At 35.8% G+C, this 19,562-nt stretch overlaps 1 protein-coding gene across 3 annotated transcripts; it reads right to left on the bottom strand.

The window, feature by feature from the left end:
- Window positions 1-11,673: 11,673 nt before the first annotated feature.
- Window positions 11,674-19,562, bottom strand: LOC114299331 (S-adenosyl-L-methionine-dependent methyltransferases superfamily protein). 3 transcript variants are annotated; one of them, XR_014345728.1, is made up of 11 exons: window positions 19,296-19,562; window positions 18,982-19,062; window positions 16,065-16,143; window positions 15,497-15,638; window positions 15,321-15,390; window positions 15,056-15,120; window positions 14,874-14,952; window positions 14,491-14,578; window positions 13,344-14,393; window positions 13,059-13,148; window positions 11,674-12,071 (listed from the first exon to the last, which is right to left on the bottom strand). XR_014345728.1 is itself a non-coding variant. In XM_082897740.1 (11 exons), exons 1-11 carry the CDS (start codon window positions 19,491-19,493, stop codon window positions 11,949-11,951), a joined length of 1,080 nt encoding a protein of 359 aa, XP_082753866.1. In that variant the 5' UTR covers window positions 19,494-19,562; the 3' UTR covers window positions 11,674-11,948. The 3 variants fall into 3 exon arrangements, 2 of the variants coding, with proteins under 2 accessions (XP_082753866.1, XP_082753867.1); XM_082897740.1 differs by having other exon boundaries at window positions 13,344-13,408; XM_082897741.1 differs by having other exon boundaries at window positions 13,344-13,408; window positions 19,332-19,562.

The following is a 19,562-nucleotide window of genomic DNA, read 5'->3' as shown; positions in this document are numbered from 1 at the left end:
ATCAATGCCCGGTCGAGAACACCCACAAAAGTCGGTAGTTTCAAGACATTTATTCGGTCAAGTATTGCAACATTAAGGCCACCTTCAAATTTTCTGGCCTTCTTATATTCAGTATCCACCATATGCGGTGCATATCTAGCAAGCTCGGTGAATTTCGTCTCATATTCCGCAACAGTCATTGTGCCCTGCTTCAGCTGTTCAAATTCAGTCACTTTTCTATCCCTAACACACTGAGGGAAATACTTTTCAAAGAAGGACTCCTTGAACTGAGCCCAAGTCATAACAGTATTTGTATCACGGATCAACATCCACCACCTTCTAGCTTCTTCTTGTAAGGTGAAGGTAGCTAACAGTACTTTATTCGCTTCTGAGCACGGGAACACTTCAAATAGTTTTTCTGTTTCCAGAACCCAAGCTTCAGCTTTTAACGGTTCAAGGCCTCCCTGAAAGGATGGCGGTTTCATTTTGCTGAACTTCTGGGTAAGAGCAATTATATCCCCATCATTCACATTCACATTAGGTTCCGGCTGTACCGGAGGAGGAGGAGGTGGGGGCGGTTGGTTCTGTTGTTGTTCAAGTCTAGCAGTTATCAGTTCCATCATTCTTTCTATTCTTTCCATTCTTGCCTCAGTAGATGAGGATTCAGGTTCATTTGCAGTGTTTGCGTTATCCATTTTCACTATAAGCAGTTATAACAGTTTTAAACACAAGCAGTCATTGTTTCACAGTTTAACACATTAGCATGTATTCAGTCAAAACTCAGTCACAACATAACCACACACGTATCATGCTCATGAGATGCCCTAATTACGTTTCTAGGACACCCTATAGCTCATCTAGACACGTGTGTGCGGTATAACTCGTGGTTAAGTATCGCTCTGATACCACTCTGTCACGACCCAAACCCGGCCCTACGGGTTTAGCACCGTAACCGGCCAGTAATCCGAGATTACCGAAGGCCTGCAGGACAGTAGTACAGTAAAACAGAGTACAGGGCCTGGCGGAAACCAATACAGTAAATAAACAGTGCCCAATGAGCTGTGACAGTCTGTATGCAAAAGGACTTCTCATACATTTATACATAAACAGTATAGAACAGTATGCACAACATTTACAATCACACAGTGCAGGGACTTAATCCCTGTTAACAGTACAGTAAACAGTTGACAGTCTATACAGAACGGTAAGACAGTACAGAAGGGGAAAATCTAAAACACCCCTAAGCCTTAACGGTTAGGCTCGGAACCTCGCAGTGAGGCACATAGGCTGGCTTGACAAAACTGGAGGAATCCTGACGCTCCTAGCCGCGGTCTGGTGCCTGTACACCTACATATATATATGAGCCGTGAGCTAAAGCCCAGTGAATAACATAATGCGTAAAGAGGTTAAGAATGAATGTCCTTACAGTATGAAAACAGTTCATTTCAATCAGTCATTCAGTTGTTCAGTACAGTAAACAGTCATATGTGGTACATCCGTTAGCATAACAGTAAACAGTAGGTCTAGAAGACCGAACAGTAATGATGGCCATCAGTCAGTAAACAGTAGTGGTTCCAACAAGGGAACCGACAGAGATCTCTGTCGCAGTAACAGTAACAGTAAACAGTAGGTACTAAGGATGCCACAGTACAGTTCAGAAATAAAGGACATACATTCATTCAGTAATACCAGTTCAGTAAACAGTTCAGTTCAGTATTCAAAAGATATCAGTTGAACATATCTTTACACAATTGTTACTCACAGAGTTCGGCCTACAGTATGCTAGAGCGTGTCTCCCCAGTCGCCAACCCTACACAGTTAACAGATTGAACACACTAAGCTACACAGTTGGGAAAGATAACAACTTAATCCCTAATGCCTCGGTGTGTTCTACATCTATATCCTCAACAAGATGCCTTAAACTAGGCCTAAGGATGCCTAGAATGAGATGAGGATGCAAAGATGCACATTTAAAAGCATTTTCAGGATTTTCAGAAAAACAGAGTCCCGCTCGAGCGCAGGTTTCCCCGCTCGAGCGTACAGGCAAACAAAGGTACACGCTCGAGCGTAAACTTTCCCGCTCGAGCGTACTGTAAAAGTACTGGATGGGTGAAATCCCCGCTCGACGCCCGCTCGAGCTTGAGACATGACTCCGCTCGAGCGCCCAATCCTCCGCTCGAGCTGACTGTAAAATAGTGCAAGATGCTGGAAGCTCGATTTTACCGCTCGAGCGGCACTTCCCCCCCACTCGAGCGGACGACTGAAATCTGGAAATCCCAGATTCGAGCTCCAGGTTCAAAACCAAGCTCAAAAGCATCAAAACCAATCCTCTTGGGCCCATTTTCTGGAAAACATTTATAAACACATAGAATAACATGTTTCAAAGCTCAATTTTAAGAAATCAAAGCCCAAGGGTGTTTAATTCAAACTCAATTTAAACCATTTTTCAAGCACAAGATGAACATGCAAACATGCATGACTTCAAACCATTTCAAAGCTTCGATTTGATGCTCTAAAGAGCCAATTCTTTTCAAAACATGATGAAATCATGGACTACACTCAAGACATGAACATGCATGTAACATTTTGCCATGAAAACAACTCAAAATCCAACAATACTACCTTGCATGCAAAGATTGGGCTTCAATTCACCATTAATGAACCAATTCATGACTTAGCTCTACAATTGGACATGAACCATGCATGAATCAACTTAAACACAAGTCAAAAGGATGAAATTCATACCTAGGTTCCTTGAATGCAAGTCTAGAGGTTCAAATTAACAATCCACACTTCAATCTTCAAGCAATTCTACCAATGAACTCAAGATCTACTCAATTCTCTCTCACTCTCTATCTTGGTCAGTTGAGTCTAAGGAATGAGCTGATGGAATGTGTATGAATGAGTGTAATAAGGCTCAAAGATGATTCAAGTAGTGGGCCACTTAAGTGGCATTATGGTAATTAAGCCTAACTCTTTAATTAGCTTATTTTAATCTAATCTAATCATACCTAATCAATTTTCAAATAAATATACCATAAAATTACATTAATTATGACGCTCATAAAACATCAATCGGTTACTAATTCGGCCGCCGATAAGGCCTTAATTAAACGCTCAAACATGAACAGATAAAATAAACAATCAACAGATAGAATGCAATTCAAACAGATGTATTCATTCAATTCAGTTTCAATTTCGGTCAGTCAGTTCAGTACTTTAATCAGTTCAACTATCAGTCATAATCAGTCTCGGTTAACAGTAATTAGCAGTTAATCAGTCATTAATCGGTAAACAGTATGAGGGTTGTTACAATGCCCAACCTCCCACGAAGGCCGGTGAGAATGTCCCTTAATCTTGTCGTGCTGGGGGGCTACAGGGACTACTTTCTGCCCTCCCCTTCTAGGCATTGTTCTTGGCCACTGGAATCGGCATGTCCTGCAACGGGAACGGTGGCTGCGTGATGTTCTGCATCATGAAATTGACGACCGTTTGCAGGTCTTCCAATTTGTTTGTCATTCCCTTCATCTCTTCGTCTCTCCTCAGCCATCTATCTTTCTATTCCTGGAGGTCGTCCTCGCTATAATACCTGCTTCGATCTGATTTTTTTGGTACGTCGCCTTCCTTGCCGACGTCTTTTTCTTCGGGATTCTGACCCCAGGTTTCTTTATTGCAATTATCCTCCTCTACGCTGGGATCAAAGTGCTTACCACTCCCGGTAAGGATGTCGTCTCCAACCTTTTTTTTCCCTCCGTCGTTGGCCATCTATTCTCCTTTCTTTCCCACAGACGGCGCCAAATTGTGTGTGTCAATTTCCAACCACATTGCCAAACAGGTACTCAGCTGGAGAACACCAGCAGAATAGATTAAGCCCGAATGACCTGTCAACAAAAAGATAAGATTCCGACAGTGGTTCGTCCACCCAAGGACACTCCGATAATCAAGTCAGTTATCTCTCAAAAATAACAAAAGTGCTTAACTCACTATTCAAAATACAAAAAGCGTACCTTAGACCCACGAGGGTGCCTCTCTTTTATAGTCAACACTGACCTAATCCCAATAGAAGCCTAGCTTCAATGGACTCTAGCTCAATGCTAATCCTGGACTCTTAGTTAGATTAGAATAAACTCTCTAAGAGTCTTATCTTTATTCAAACTGAAGTTCTCTCTCATTCTAGAACTCTTGTCCTTTATCCGCTTATCCCGGATTCTGGTATCTTCGTAGATAACCTCGGCCTTCTCGGCGTCATGTCCAAGGCACGTGGCACCTCGGCTGGCACACCAATACCACCTCGGCCACATGTTGTCATTCAAAAATTATGTCCCCACAGGTACTGCTCTTACCCATTCACAAATATACTTATTCCTCTCCACACCAAAGATGCTGCCAAAACTAAACCTTTGATCCATTTCCCAACACAAACCTCGTATAAGACTAGAAGTCATATTCATCCCTTCTGATACCCTTCCAAAGGCCCACATCATAAGACAATGAAACCTCCAAACAGATCCAATCAGCCACATGTACCCATATTTTGCCTTTGCCATCCTCCTTCAAAATCTATCTGGCTCACACGCATACCTTCATAACCACTTCCTCAAAAGAGCTTGATTGAAAATACTAAGTCTGTCAAATCCCCAGCCCTCACTGTCGCATAGAGGTACATACTGTATCCCAATCTACCAAATGAAATCTCTTTGCTACTTTTCCTGTCTCTTAACCACTGAGCCAATAATGGTGAACAAAGACATAAAATAGGTGGGCCATCTGGGAAATATTCTCTTAAGAAATTAAACCTAACCCCATTAATACTGTTTTCTCTTCCACCAAGCTAACCACTTCTGAAATCTCTCTATAATCGAATCCCACGCATGCTTGACCTTAATTTTGTGTTTAGATCTTGAGTTTGTGGAGGGAAATAAAGGAGAAGGAAAAAAAGAGAGAAAAGTGAAAAAAAATAAAATAAATAATTTCTACTTTATTCACTTTTCCATCCACAAAACCAAGATCCAAACACAACCTATGAGTTGATCCCAAAAGGAAGCCCCAAGTATGTAATAGGCAAAGTTTCCACTCTATAACCCAAAATGGAGGCAAAACCATCACTATTATGTACTTCACCAACTGGAATCAAAATCAATTTTCCAAGGTTCATCATCTTCAAGCACAAAAAAGCCTTAAAACACAAGAGAATATACCTCAAGTATCCCAACTGGTGGGTCCATGCTCCCATATGGCAAGAAATTTGTATGGCACTGCAAGAACCTACGATTCCTTTTCTTTTTTGACGAGATGAATCTAGGATTCTTTAAAACCAACAGTTGCTTAGTTTTCAGTATCATGTACATAAGTCGAATTCCAAAGGAAGCTTATTTAAAAGATGGACAATATCTTGAGTAAGGAAAAAAAACTTAGTACTCCCCTCAGTCTCAAAATATTAGTCATTTGTTCCATTTTTTATTGTCTGCTTTCAAAAAAATAAAGTACAAAAATAATATAAATTTCCTATTTTACCTTTCTTTTACATTCATTAACAAAATAAAAAGTACAATTATATAGTAATTGTACTACCAACAAAAAAAAGGTTGGATTTCCAAAAGCGGCCATTATTTTGGGACAGAGGGAGTACCTCTAAGCGATCCAGTAGATTGTCAGCCACAGCATCAACAAGAGAATCCTTTGGACGCATTAACCATGCTGCTCTGTCACGCTGCAAATGAAGAAAGACAATTGTTACACAGAAGAATGTGAAACCTATCTGATTCTGATATAATAGCCCAAAAACTTTCAACATTTTAACCACAAACTCTGTTCTGTTTTGTTTTGTTTTGTTTTGTAATTTTGGATAATACACGGGTCACATTTGAACAGTTGGCCTAGTTATGTTGTTTGTGAAATTGAAAGCCAACAGAAATGAAAGGGGGGGAAACATGGAGAATTTGAGAGTTACAGAGGACTAAACTTGTTTGCTTTTGAGATGGCGATCGAAGATTTTGACCTTGGAGCTCTGAACAAACTCATCGCCGCCATTGTCGTCCGTAGTAGAGAATGATCTGATTGTACTTGTCGTTGTTGTTGTTGCTCTCCATAGGCATGGCAGTGAACTCCTCTTCCTACGCAACAGCAACGACAACATAGGGCCGCCGACCACTATTCTCATACTTACAATGAATAGTTGGGATGGGAGCTTCTATTTATAATTTTAGACAACTAATTAAGCGGTGTTTCGGAATAAATTTTTCAGCAGTGCTACGTAGCTCGAAAGCTACGTAGCTCGAATCCCCTAATAAAAAATGACGTCGTTTTTGCTCTTTTATTTTTTTTTTTTTTGCAGATCAGAAGAACGAACGAAGAAGAAGAAGAAGAAGGAAGAAGGAAGAAAGGAGAAGGAGAAGGAGAAGGAGGAGGAGGGACTGGAGGGGGCATAATATTCGGGCGGAGGTGGGGCGACGGCGGTCGGAGGCTGCGACGAGCTGCGGCGGGGCTGCGACGGAGGCACAGGAGGGGACGATCGGCGGCGGAACTGCTTCTCTCCTCTCCTCTCTCTTTCTCCCTCTCTCCTCCTCTCCTCTTTCTCTCTTCTCTTTCTCTTCCTCTGCAGACTGAAAATGGAAGAAAAAAAAAAAAAAAAAAAGCCTAATGCCCAAAACGACGTCGTTTTGGGCATTAGGGGGATTAGGGGGAAGGATTTTCGAGCTCTCAAACATTATTCTAAATTTTTTGAGTTTTTTTTTTTTTCACTTGAAGATAAATTGGTTTCAAAATTAAAAAAATAAATCCAAACAAAATATTACATCAAATTTCATAATCATTTTACTTTTTGTCTTACAAATATCATATCCAACTATAAAAAAACTCAACTATTTTCGCAATCACAAAAAAAATTTCTCTAATAATATTCTACAACTAAAAAAACTCACTTCCCAAACAGCCATTATGTAAGGGTGAATTATTTGGTACTCGAGAATACGGCACCCATAAAATACATTTGGCAAGATTTTAAAAGGAAAAATTAGTCTAGGATCCCTCTCCCACTTTTCATAATGGAAGAGATTCACAAAATTATTTTTTGATGTCTAAGGTCCCTAAACATATCACAGAGAAATTTGACCTTACCAAATCAAAACTCATCTCTCTCTCTCTCTCTCTCTCTCTCTCTAAACTTCTCCATTCTCTCTCAGACCTGTCTAGATCAACTCTTTCTCCTCCTTTGATCGGCTCTCCATTGTAGTGTTCGCTGCGAGCTCAAAAAGGTTGTTGCCGCTGAGGAGAATGACGACAAACGGCCAGCTAACGGCCCGCCGCCGCCGCATTGCCGCCGTTCTCGCCATAACTCAGTTCCGGCGCCACCGGTGACACACCTCCTCCATTGCCGAAAACCTCCACCATCTCGGATCTACCACTATCGCACTATTTTGTTTTGGTAAGAACAACTTCATGCAATCCCTGTTTATGTTCTTCCTTTAAATTTCGTATTTGTCGCATGCACTCCTTTAAAGCACCATCTAAATGCGAAGCTCGATCTTCAACAGTAAGGTTCAAAAGTGTGACAGATTCTGGATGATTTTTCAGTGCCAAAGCTTCTGCCTCAGCCTTTTCCCAACCTACAGCCTCCTAGTCCACACCCATCCCAATTGCCTGAATTTTCCTTTGACAGCATACAAAAATTCCATAAAGAGAATGAGTTTCTCACAGAACGTTTTGATCAGGCCTCTGCTTTGAACTGAAATTTCTCTAGGTTGGTCCAGAGAATTTCTTTGATTTGGATTTAAAATTTTTCTAGATTGGTCCCTAGTATTAAGATTTTTCAGCATAGAGTTTGTCATTTATCTTATTTCCATCGTCAACCTCTATGTCATGTTGCATCTCCAAACCAGCCTCTGATGTTGAATCACAAGCTTTGCCCTTCATGATCATTTCCTTCCCAAAATTGTCATCAATCTATTCTCAACATTTTCGACTAAGAGAATTTCTCTGGACTAATTTTCTCTGGACCAATTTTCTCTAGATCAACTTGAGAGACCTTAGACATTATGAAAATATTATATGTCCTTTATGCTATAAAATCTTAATACGAAGGACCTTAAAAAAAAAACCCCCCCATTTTTGAAGTCATACAATTTTTCATTAATTAATAAATAACTTTTAAAAAATGGGAAATTTTGTTTAAGGATTTTGGTATTAAAATTTTATAAGATAAAAAATATATAATATTTTTATAGTTGTTGGACTCTCTCAACATTTTTTCAAATAAATTTTAATTTAGATAAATATAAAAACATAAAGAAATTTTAGATAAAATTATATGTGTTTTGAAATTTATCTAATTTGTTCAGTTTATCTGTTTTGTCAAATTTTCTCAGTGTTTTAATTTATTTATTTTTTTTGATTTGCTCACAAATTTATCTAATTTACTCACAATTTTCTTTGTTTTATTTTCTTTGTTTTTGACAAAATCAAAGAAAATTGTGTTTTGACGCAATCAGATAAAATTAATTAATAAGAATTGATGAACGCAATAAGCAGGCTAGTCAAGGTTGAGAGGAAGCTTGAGCAATTCCAGCCAATAATCGAAGGTGAGAGGAAACAATTTTTCACCAACAAGGTACTCCATCATGTCTTCCGCGCTATACCACTACTCCAGTGCGGCATTGAAAGCACGACCCCCATCAAAAACCTTCAAAACTCAAACTCTCTCTCTATCATAAGTCTCTTTCTTTCTCCAAAATCGTAGTCAAATTCAAGGCAACAATTCAAAACTCAAGCGATTAGCAACAATGGCATTCCGAAAAATGAGGCAATTGAGACGAAGATTAAAGCTTTGTTGATTTGTATGGCAGAAGCGAGTGTTACGACCCAAACTCGTCCCTGTAGGTTTAGCATCGTAACCGCCCTGTAATCCGTGGATTACCAAAGGCCTTTTAACAGATCAGCACATAATAAGGGGCTGCGGAAGCAATTATACAAAATAGACAAGGTCTAATGAGTTATGATAACATACATGAAACAAAAGATTTCAAAACTTGCATATACATAAGCGTGTCGGTCGAAGGACATCAATATTTACAATAGTTTTGTAAAGCCTTTTATCTATGTGAAATTTATAACTAAGTTTAGATGTATGTTAGATAATATTCATTTGAATTATTGATTTATGCTATGAGTTTGTTTTTGTAAATGTAACACACTAGGTGATATATGTTTTTTTATTTTTTTGTTTTTTCTTCGTAATATGCTCTTGAATTAGGTTAAACAAAACTAATCATATTTTTATTTGGTTACCTTTTTATCAGGAAGGGTGTTGCATTTTCTTTGTATTTGGCTGGTGTGCTTAATTGTTATTTGGTTGGCTGGTGTGCTTAATTTGTTATTTGGCATTTTTTTTGTATTGCAGAGCATTGGCTGGCATGCTTAATTTGTTGTTTATTTTTTTCTATTGCATAGCATTGGCTGGCGTATTTCGTCTGATTTTTATATAGATGGTTCTGTGTTGTGGGATTTACATTTTGTTGTTTGTTTAAAATCTTAAGCTTTTATTGTGCTTGAATTTTACGTAGCATTTATGTGTTTACTTTTCACTATTTCGTTTACCTATAAATTTGGAAAATTTATGTTCAAATTGATTTATTTACCACGCAGCATACAGTTTATTTATTTTTCATTTATTTAATTTTCTGCACAATAAACTGACCACCAAACAATAAAAATTGATAAATTTTAACCATTACATTAAAATTTATGCAAAACTACAGCTTTGAGATCACTTTTCTTTACTTCAACCAAAACTCACTATCTAAAAAAATGTGGATATAGAAATTTATTTGGGTATTGTTATTGGCTAGGATAATAAAATGCTTATTTTCTATTACAAATTGCAAGTGGGTTACATAAACAAAAATACTACAATAGTAAATATTTGGTGATATGATCGTTGTTTGCATTTGTGCCATCATACTACAATACTCCAAACTCTTTTCAAAAATCTAATTATAAAATTCATTTGAAAATTCAAAACCATACGGATCATCTATTTATATTTTCACCTCAAATATTTTTTCCCAACAAATTAAATAAATTACATTTTAACTCAATAATTTTATATTCAATTATATTTTCATATATTAATGGTTACCGTGCCTTCAGGCACGGGCATACCCTAGTATATACCCTAGTATATATATACGATATATTTGTTCTTGAAAAATAATTTTGGATGGCATCAGCCAAATTTGTTTGAATTTGGACGAGTGAGTAACAGAAAGAGTTATTTGTATATTAGTTTCAAAAGTAAGAGAGATCTGTGTAATTTTTGAAACTGTAGGGGAGGTTAGTTTAATTTATCCATTAAAAAACAACAAATAAATTGTAATAAAATTGTGGGGTTTAAAAATTGTAAATTTCAATCTTCTTTGTTTTCATAATTTGCATAAAAAAATTTAACTATTTATATTATTTTTTATAAAAATATTTTTTTTTACATGCTATGCATAGCACGGGTTACCACTAGAAATAAAGAATAGAAAAGAATGGTCCTCCATAATGAAATTTTCTTGATTTTCTTTGAATTAATTTTGCGATCTTTTATTCCTTCCAAGAGTTCACACACCCAACTTGGGATTAATACAAAAACACTAATTCACATGAGGAAAAATTAAAGGTTTTTGTATTTCAATTGGGATGTAGGACTACCTACAATTACGAGTGTACACAACTCGGTTTGGTTTGATTATAAAATAAATTTGAAATTCGATGGTTCTCAAAATTTAGAAATTGAATTAAACCGTGCAAGTAGTGAAATTGAACCCCAAGTGGTTCAATTTTGCTCACTACGATTTGAAGGCCAAAAAAATGTGCATATTTAAAAGTAAAAAATAAACAAATAATAACTTGTATCTCACTCTCTCCTCTTTGTCCTTTCTTATTTTTTGTTCACTTCTGTCTCCTCTTTCCATTCTTCCTTCTTACTCTTTTTTCATAATCTATTTTATCTTTTCTTTTTCCACAATTTTAAATATATTGTCTTATGTATATAAATCTGTAGCGTATTCTATGCATGTCATTTTTTCATTGATTGGATGATCTACTATTTATTTTATCATTCCGCTGTGTCAAAAGTTACATATTCATTTGAATCATGAAGAGGAAGAGAAAAAAAAAAAAAAAGATGTGATGTGATGTTAATATTATGGCTAGGACAAAGAGCTGAAAAGGAATTTTGTTAAGAATTCAAATAGAGAATATACATTAAAGACCTTGAAAAATGGTATAGAAACCACAATGCGAATCATTAGGCCTTCTCTTTTTTCTAAATTTCTACTCAAATTTATGATTCAAACGCACCCTGAAAGAGTGATGGAGAAAGTACAATGAAAAAGATGTCCATTAGCCATAGTCATAAAGAAGATAGCAAATTAAGTAATTTCCAACAGAATGGACGGTGGGAAAAACCAGGGTTCAAACAAACTGAAGCATCAAGTTGGGGAGGGCTTCATAACTCCAACCTAGTTGGGAGGCATCCAATTTGTTTCCAAATGCCATGGCAAATCACAAGAACATCTCCACAATGTTTTCATATTTGCAACCATTTGACACGAAATTTGCAATTCCCTGAGATTGTGTTTAGATGAAGAAATTCAGGAGAATTTTGCAGATTAATGAAATAGGTCGGAAAAATTGCATGAAGTAGAAGTTAAATTTTTACACATTTTCCTCTGCTTCTATTTTTCATTCGCAAATCTCTCTTCAAATCTTAGATCCAAATACACTAATTTATCAACAACTAGAATGCGTAGGACATAAGTTTTCATTTGGAATTATTGTTGACCAGTCCGTCACTAAGTTCTCAAGGCTTTCCTTTTTTCCAATTTCATTCACTTCGACGAGGATGAAACATTTGTGTAAACAGATGCATTGACAAGTAAAAGAAAAAATGGGACACTGATGAAACAAAATGAGGGAGAGAGAGACAGTCAGCCGCTACTACCACCATCACTAAATTGCTTCTTGATGTCCTTAAATGATATTGTTGCAGATCCCCTACTTTTAGCCTTCTGCTGCGAATGGTGTTCCTTCCACCCTGTCATATAGATAACCTACAAATCCAGGGTTGCACAAGAAAATTAACACACTTTTTCAGAACTTTAAAAAAAAACCCAAAAAAAAATTTAATAATTCTCTCACTATCTTGTGATTAGTGTTCTAATCAAGAATAAGATTACATAGAATAAGTAGTCTAAAAGCAGAAAAAGAACCGAAATTGGTACTCCACTTGGTTGCCAAGAACACAGGAAAACAAAGCCATACAAATTCAAGGTTTTTCAGCTTTTTCATTAGAATGAAAAACTCATTGGATTAGATATAAAAAGATTTGTTAATACAAACTTCTCAATGAAGGAACTCTAGCAAATGTGTCAGGCATATAATCAAAAGGCATGGTCTAGATTCTGACTCAGAATACCAATGGAAGCCAGTATTTCAACAACTTGTAAATGGCTGTTTACACTTAACGGCTAAAAATCAGCAATACAAGGGAAAAGGAAAAGGACATTTAGATCGTGATCAATCATTTTGTCTTATGTAGCCAAGATAATAGTCCCCAGTTTCATTCAATGGGTTATCCCTGAAACCCCACCTACTAGATTGTTATAAGCAAGACAATATCAGTGCCAATGTGTCATCAAGCTGGTCAATGAATATTCTCCGAACGCAAGAGCAAAACAATTTGATTATTCTAGTACAATGCTACCTTATATATACAAAGAATAAGAAACAATAGATATAGAGTAGCAGTTCCGTGACATCTTAGGGCCATACAAGCACAGAAAAAATTATTAGTTTTCATTTAGCATGTACACAAGAAATTGTATGTAAAGGTAATAAATGGCATGTTATAACATTAATTTATTATTTATTAAAAGAAAAACAATAGAGGTCCTGCATGGCCTCACATATTACATTTATTTTTGTAATATTCTTGTCTTGTGTTTCATCGGTGATATAAAATGAAAATAATTAACAATATACAATTGATTAAAAAAAAAAAACTATTGTTCTCTAAGAAGTGCTTTACTGTGTGTCACCTGGAATGTAGCAGGGATGGTGCCATCTTCTGCAGCAAACATTGACTCGTAAACAGATGCAGTTGCTAGCGCTGTTTCTCTCTTCAACATCTGACATTGTTCGGAAGAAGGAAAAAAAAAATATCAATTCAACATTTTTATAACATGCCCCGATCTTAATTATTAATATAGGAGAGAATCCTTCTTTTTTTTCAATAAAAAAGTACATAATCTCTGCCCTGAGAGAATCCATTTGTTTTTTTTCTTTTTCAATAAAAAAGTACATAATCTTCCAGTAGAGCTTACATGGTTCCTTTGTAAAAGAGCATTGGTTTCACCCATTGCACGTAGATGCTCTATCAGCTCAAGAGCTACATCAAAAAACAAAAAATGAAAGGGTGAATTTGAGATGAGACTATTTTATTTCCACAAGATCCATAGAGGGAAAGAGAGTTTACACAACAAACAAAAAAAAACAGTATTCTATACTACATTCATTATTTATATTAGAAACATTTGGGGATACATTTTTACAGGAGGATTTTATGCCGAGAGGTAGGGACCTCTTTTTGCAAACAATATTAAATTAATATTTTAATAAGATTAAGAATAATGTGGACCAGGAAAATGATTAAGAATAAAGGGTTGGGTTGAGGGGGCATTGTAAGAGAAGTAAGAAAATGATTACTTTTAAAAAGTAATGTTGACCAGGAAAAAAAAAGGAAGAAGAAGAAACAAAAAGGTACCTGTGATAACAGTGAAAGAGATTAAATGGCTCAATCATGTACCCTTTCTCTCTCTTTATCTCTCCTTTTCTCAATTCTACATTCTCATATTCTCAATCAAATTTTATATGTTTTCTTTGTTCTCAAATCTTTTTATTTTTAGTGACAAAAAGAGGAAAACATACACAATTTTGTTTGAGGATCCTGATTTGTATAGAAACAATGCACCGTTTCAATTTGCTTTGTTGTCTTTCGATGAGTTTTGGTGTGTTTCGTTATGCTTTGATAGAAATAGAAACATTTTGTCTGTTTGATGGAAATGAAATGAACTTTTGTTATTTGATTTCCATGTTGGCGTGTCTATATCGCATTACGACTATATCCCATGTCCACATCCATGCTTTTTAGATTATCTATTCAAAATGATCACATGGATAACGGCTCTGTCCTGTGCAACTTATAGGGTTGCTTAGCTTTTATATTTTGAGAGTTTGTGCTAGAGTGTTTGGTATAGCTTCTACTTACAGCTTATGGGGCAAAAATATCTTAAATAAGCTAAAAAAACTTATTATTAGGAAGCTGAGGGAGAGGAGCTTTTAGCTTATATTATCAGCTTTCATCTTGCAAGAAGCTGCAACAAACAGGCCCAACATCATCTAATTAAAATGCAACTTTTGCTTGTTTGTTCTACCACTGTATTCATCAAACTACAGGACAAAAAAGCTCACCACTTGGATATTTAACAGTGTATTCATCAACATCAACACCTGGAAGATTGAAGCCTGCTCTAGTCAAAAGATTGCCCGCATCCCGCACCTAAATAAAAGAACCAGAAACTTCAGTTCAATGAAAGATAAAAGGATGATTGAAACTATAGAAATTGAAAACCAAACAAGTATGTAAAAGTTTACTAGAAAGTTTAAGATGATTGAAACTATAGACATTTTGTGGCTTATCATGATTATGTAACTTCTTTAGTTCTAACATTGGAAATTCTGAAGATTTTTGTCCCTCATAAAATAAACCATGGAAATTAAATCCACGTGAGCACAGAAAAACAATTATGTGCGCACATGCAAAAAGGAGGGGAAGTGTGCAGCAAAATACATACTTGTGCCAAGGGTGATAACCGTGGACTGATGCCCCCTTCACGCTCCATTTGTGCTACGGTGCATGCTATTCTCAGCTCCCTGGTCACAATTCAAGGAAAATGGAAAACAATTAGACATTTTGTGTATCAAAATATGCATTAGTTTTAGATTTAAAAAAAAAAAAAAAAATAGAATAAACAACTTTAACGTTTCTCCACCAAGAATAGCTGCCAAAAATAGGCCATCAGGCTTCAATGCAAGTCTACTCTGTCAAAAATAAAACACACATGATGTCAGTGTCAAGTGCCCAGTAAAGAATACCTGTTTCTAATTCAATCTGCTCCGAGAGAGAGAGAGAGAGAGAACTATAAATGCAACAAGAACAGGTAAAATATTGGTAGCTTAGTTTTAGTAGTTCAAATACTTTCTTGTTTTGTTTTGTTTTTGGTAAGATAAGAAGCACACACCTGTATCATGGCTCCAGGCAAATCATTTGTCCAATGGAGTCCCAAGCAACTAATCACCAGATCTACAGAACTTCAATTCCACAAGTACAAACCATCACGGGGAGAATATATATTCCCTCTATATATCATCTTAGCCCATGATATTAAAATTCACACAGACTGCTGTCCATGCATACCTTTCTTTTACAGGCAAAAACTCTTCATCACCGACCACAAATGATGTTTCAATGTTTTTGTTGGAAGCATCTTCCTCAGCATCCTTACACAATTTCACCATATCATATGATGTATCCATCATAATTAGCTTTTCGATGGCACCTGACATAAGAGACTGTTTTAAGTCAGTATATTTTGCAAGAATTCCCAAGCTTAGATGCAAGCTCTTTTGTCCAATCAATGGCAGTAAACCATGTTTCCATTAATTGTGCTTAGGCCAAATTTCCATGCATGAAGGAATAGTTTTTCCAAATGCCAGACGTAAAAACTAATTTGGTCAGATGAACATACAGTTTAGGACTAAAGAACGAGTATATTTAAGGATGATTTTCATACAGAAATTATTGCTTTTCATACAGGGATGTAAAAACTAATTCTGTCTTGGTTATCTTTGTCTAGTTTCTCATGGATGAGGCAAGACCCCCATTATTTAAGGATGATTTTTCATACAGTATTCATGTGTACATGGCAAATACATCCACAAAATGGACATGTTCAATACTCACAGAAATTAAATTGAACTCTCACCGCGCCCGCATAACAAACGCCTAATAGCTTCCAAGGAACCACCCAAACATAGTGCAGTGGGAAATGTCTTTTTGCAATCCTACAAAAACATAACACATATAAATTTAGCACAAAAGATGCAACAGAAGATACTCTAGGGACTTTCACAGTGAAATTTTTCTTATAACCATCGTGTATAAGAAATTGAAACCATAAAAGTTATTGTCAGCATTCATTAAGAAGTATGCATGCTTAATTCCAGATATAATACCTCAAAATGGGCAGAAGAGTTTTCTATGAGGAGGTGCATTTTACTTGTATGAAAAGTTGATTTAGATGCTACAAGCACATCAGAAGTCGTGAAAAAACATAAAAAAGTGTAGGAGTAGGGAAGAGCGCCCGTTAGGGGGTGGGGAGAGGTTGAAAAAAAGAAAAAGCAAAACATCTCAAACTCCCATATAAAATAAAAAAATTGTTGGCTGAAATTCCAAAAAAGAGAATTCAAATAGGTAATTGCTTTTCAAGGCATGGAAAACCTCTCATACCAGAGTTCCAAAATAGGTTCTAACATTTAAGCACCTCTTGTATAAGACGAGTAATGTGACACCACGGAATTCTCTAAAATATGTTCTTTGGGATTTATTTAATCATATTGAACCTAAACATGTTAACAACCTTTTGACCAGTAAAGCTCTCCTGAAATGCCTTATACAGCCTATATCTCTCAAATTTCATATAAGGTAATTATCATAAGTTAGTGTGGGAATTTCAATAAAAGATTGTTAAGAGAATTTCCGTATAATATTTTTGATCAACAAATTTCTGCATAATATGAGTCATCGTAGGTTAAGAACATAAACCAAACCAAACCAAACCAAGCTAAGCCTTAAGTCCCATCAAATGAGGTCGGCTACATGAATCTCTCTTCTCCACTCAACTCTATCAACGGCCATTTGGTTAGTCAAATTAAGGAGATTCATATCTCTATTTACTATACTAACCCATGTCAATCTAAATCTACTCCTTCCCTTAACAATTCCATCTACCATCATTGTATCACATCTCTTTATTACTGCCTCTGTTGATCTCCGTTGTATATGACCAAACCATCTCAATCTATTGTCTCTCAATTTATCTTCTATTAGTACTACTCTTACCCATTCACGAATATACTCATTCCTCTCCACACCAAAGATGCTGCCAAAACTAAACCTTTGATCCATTTCCCAACACAAACCTCGTATGAGACTAGAAGTCATATCCATCCCTTCTGATACCCTTCCAAAGGCCGACATCATAAGACAATGAAACCTCCAAACACATCCAATCAGCCACATGTACCCATATTTTGCCTTTGCCATCCTCCTCCAAAATCTATCTGGCTCACACGCATACCTTCATAACCACTTCCTCAAAAGAGCTTGATTGAAAAAACTAAGTCTGTCAAATCCCCAGCCCTAACTCTCACATAGAGGTACAAACTGTATCCCAATCTACCAAATGAAATCTCTTTGCTACTTTTCCTGCCTCTTAACCACTGAGCCAATAATGGTGAACAGAGACATAAAATAGGTGGGCCAGCTGGGAAATACTCTTAAGAAATTAAACCTAACCCCATTAATACTGTTTTCTCTTCCACCAAGCTAACCACTTCTGAAATCTCTCTATAATCGAATCCCACGCATGCTTGACCTTAATGTTGTGTTTAGATCTTGAATTTGTAGAGGGAAATAAAGGAGAAGGACAAAAAGAGAGAAAAGTGAAAAAAAAAATAAAATAAATAATTTCTACTTTATTCACTTTTCCATCCACAAAACCAAGATCCAAATACAACCTAAGAGTCGATCCCAAAGGAAGCCCCAAGTATGTAATAGGCAAAGTTTCCACTCTATAACCCAAAATGGAGGCAAGACCATCACTATTATGTACTTCACCAACTGGAATCAAAATCAATTTTCCAAGGTTCATCATCTTCAAGCCCAAAAAAGCCTCAAAACACAAGAGAATACACCTCAAGTATCCCAATCCATGCTCCCATATGGCAGGAAATTTGTAAGGCACTGCAAGAACCTAAGATTCCTTTTCTTTTTTGACGAGACGAATCTAGGATTCTTTAAAACCAACAGTTGTTTAGTTTTCAGAATCATATACATAAGTTGAATTCCAAAGGAAGCTTATTTAAAAGATTGACAATATCTTGAGTAAGAAAAAAAACTTAATCACCTTGCTTGGTTTCCAGTTTTCCAAAACACTTTTCAGAAAATTCTACTTTCTTATTTTCCGTGTTTTTTTGTTTTTACTGAATTTTTTTAATATTTTAAGCAATTTTTTTACTTTTTAGACACACCTAACATAAATACACCTAAAAAGTAAAAAAATTATTAAAAAAATCTTTTAAAAATTCACTAAATACCAAAAATACAAGAATTCAGTACATTTTTTTGTATTTTTATGTATTTATTAATTTTTTAAAATATTTTTTCACAAATTTTTTACTTTTTAGATACATCTAAGTAAGGTGCATCTAAAAAAATAAAAAAAAATGTTTAAAATTTAAAAAATATTCACTAAAAACAAAAAAACACAAAAATCAAAAAAATCAATTTTCAAAAAACTTAATCCAGAAAACTCAAACCAAACACAATAAATACTCTCTCCGTCTTATTCTATTTTTTATTGTCTTATTGTCCTAGAATATTAGTCCCCTTCAAAAATTAAGTATAAAAATAATATAAATTTTTTATTTTATCCTTCTTTTAAATTCATTAATAACATAAAAAATACAATTACGATATTAAAATTTCCCAAAAAAGTAATTTTAAAAAATTAATTTTTTTAAAATACAATAATTGTACTACCAACAAAAAAAAAAAAAAAATGGTTGGATTCCCAAACCCGGCCATTATTTTGGGCCATTATTTTGGGACAGAGGGAGTACCTCTAAGCGATCCAGTAGATTGTCAGCCACAGCATCAACAAGAGAATCCTTTGGACGCATCAACCATGCTGCTCTGTCACGCTGCAAATGAAGAAAGGCAATTGTTACGCAGAAGAATGTGAAATCTATCTGATTCTGATATAAAAACTTTTAACATTTTACCCACAAACTCTGTTCTGTTTTGTTTTGTAATTTTGGATAATACAAGGGTCACATTTGAACAGTTGGCCTAGTTATGTTGTTTGTGAAATTGAAAGCCAACAGAAATGAAAGGGGGAAAAAATGGAAAATTTGAGAGTTAGGGAGGACTAAACTTGTTTGCTTTTGAGATGGCGATCGAAGATTTTGACCTTGGAGCTCTGAACAAACTCATCGCCGCCATTGTTGTCCGTAGTAGAGAATGATCTGATTGTACTTGTTGTTGTTGTTGTTGCTCTCCATAGCCATGGCAGTGAACTCCTCTTCCTACGCAACAACAACGACAACATCGGGCCGCCGACCACTATTCTCATACTTTACGATGAATACTTGGGATGGGAGCTTCTATTTACAATTTTAGACAACTAATTAAGCGGTGTGTG

Source organism: Camellia sinensis, chromosome 12 (genome assembly GCF_055761805.1).
Source record: "Camellia sinensis isolate YWXY chromosome 12, ASM5576180v1, whole genome shotgun sequence".
NCBI lineage: Eukaryota > Viridiplantae > Streptophyta > Magnoliopsida > Ericales > Theaceae > Camellia > Camellia sinensis.
This window is presented reverse-complemented; position numbering and strand designations above follow the sequence as displayed.

Bases quoted from the DNA above. Each gene is read 5' to 3' on its own strand.
- LOC114299331 (XM_082897740.1), bottom strand. From the start codon at position 19,493: ATGAGAATAGTGGTCGGCGGCCCGATGTTGTCGTTGTTGTTGCGTAGG. The intron at 15,639-16,064 runs GTGAGAGTTCAA...CTCTTATGTCAG, and splicing joins GCGTTTGTTATGCGGGCGCG to GTGCCATCGAAAAGCTAATT. The intron at 12,072-13,058 runs GTGACACACAGT...CTGGATTTGTAG, and splicing joins CCATCCCTGCTACATTCCAG to GTTATCTATATGACAGGGTG.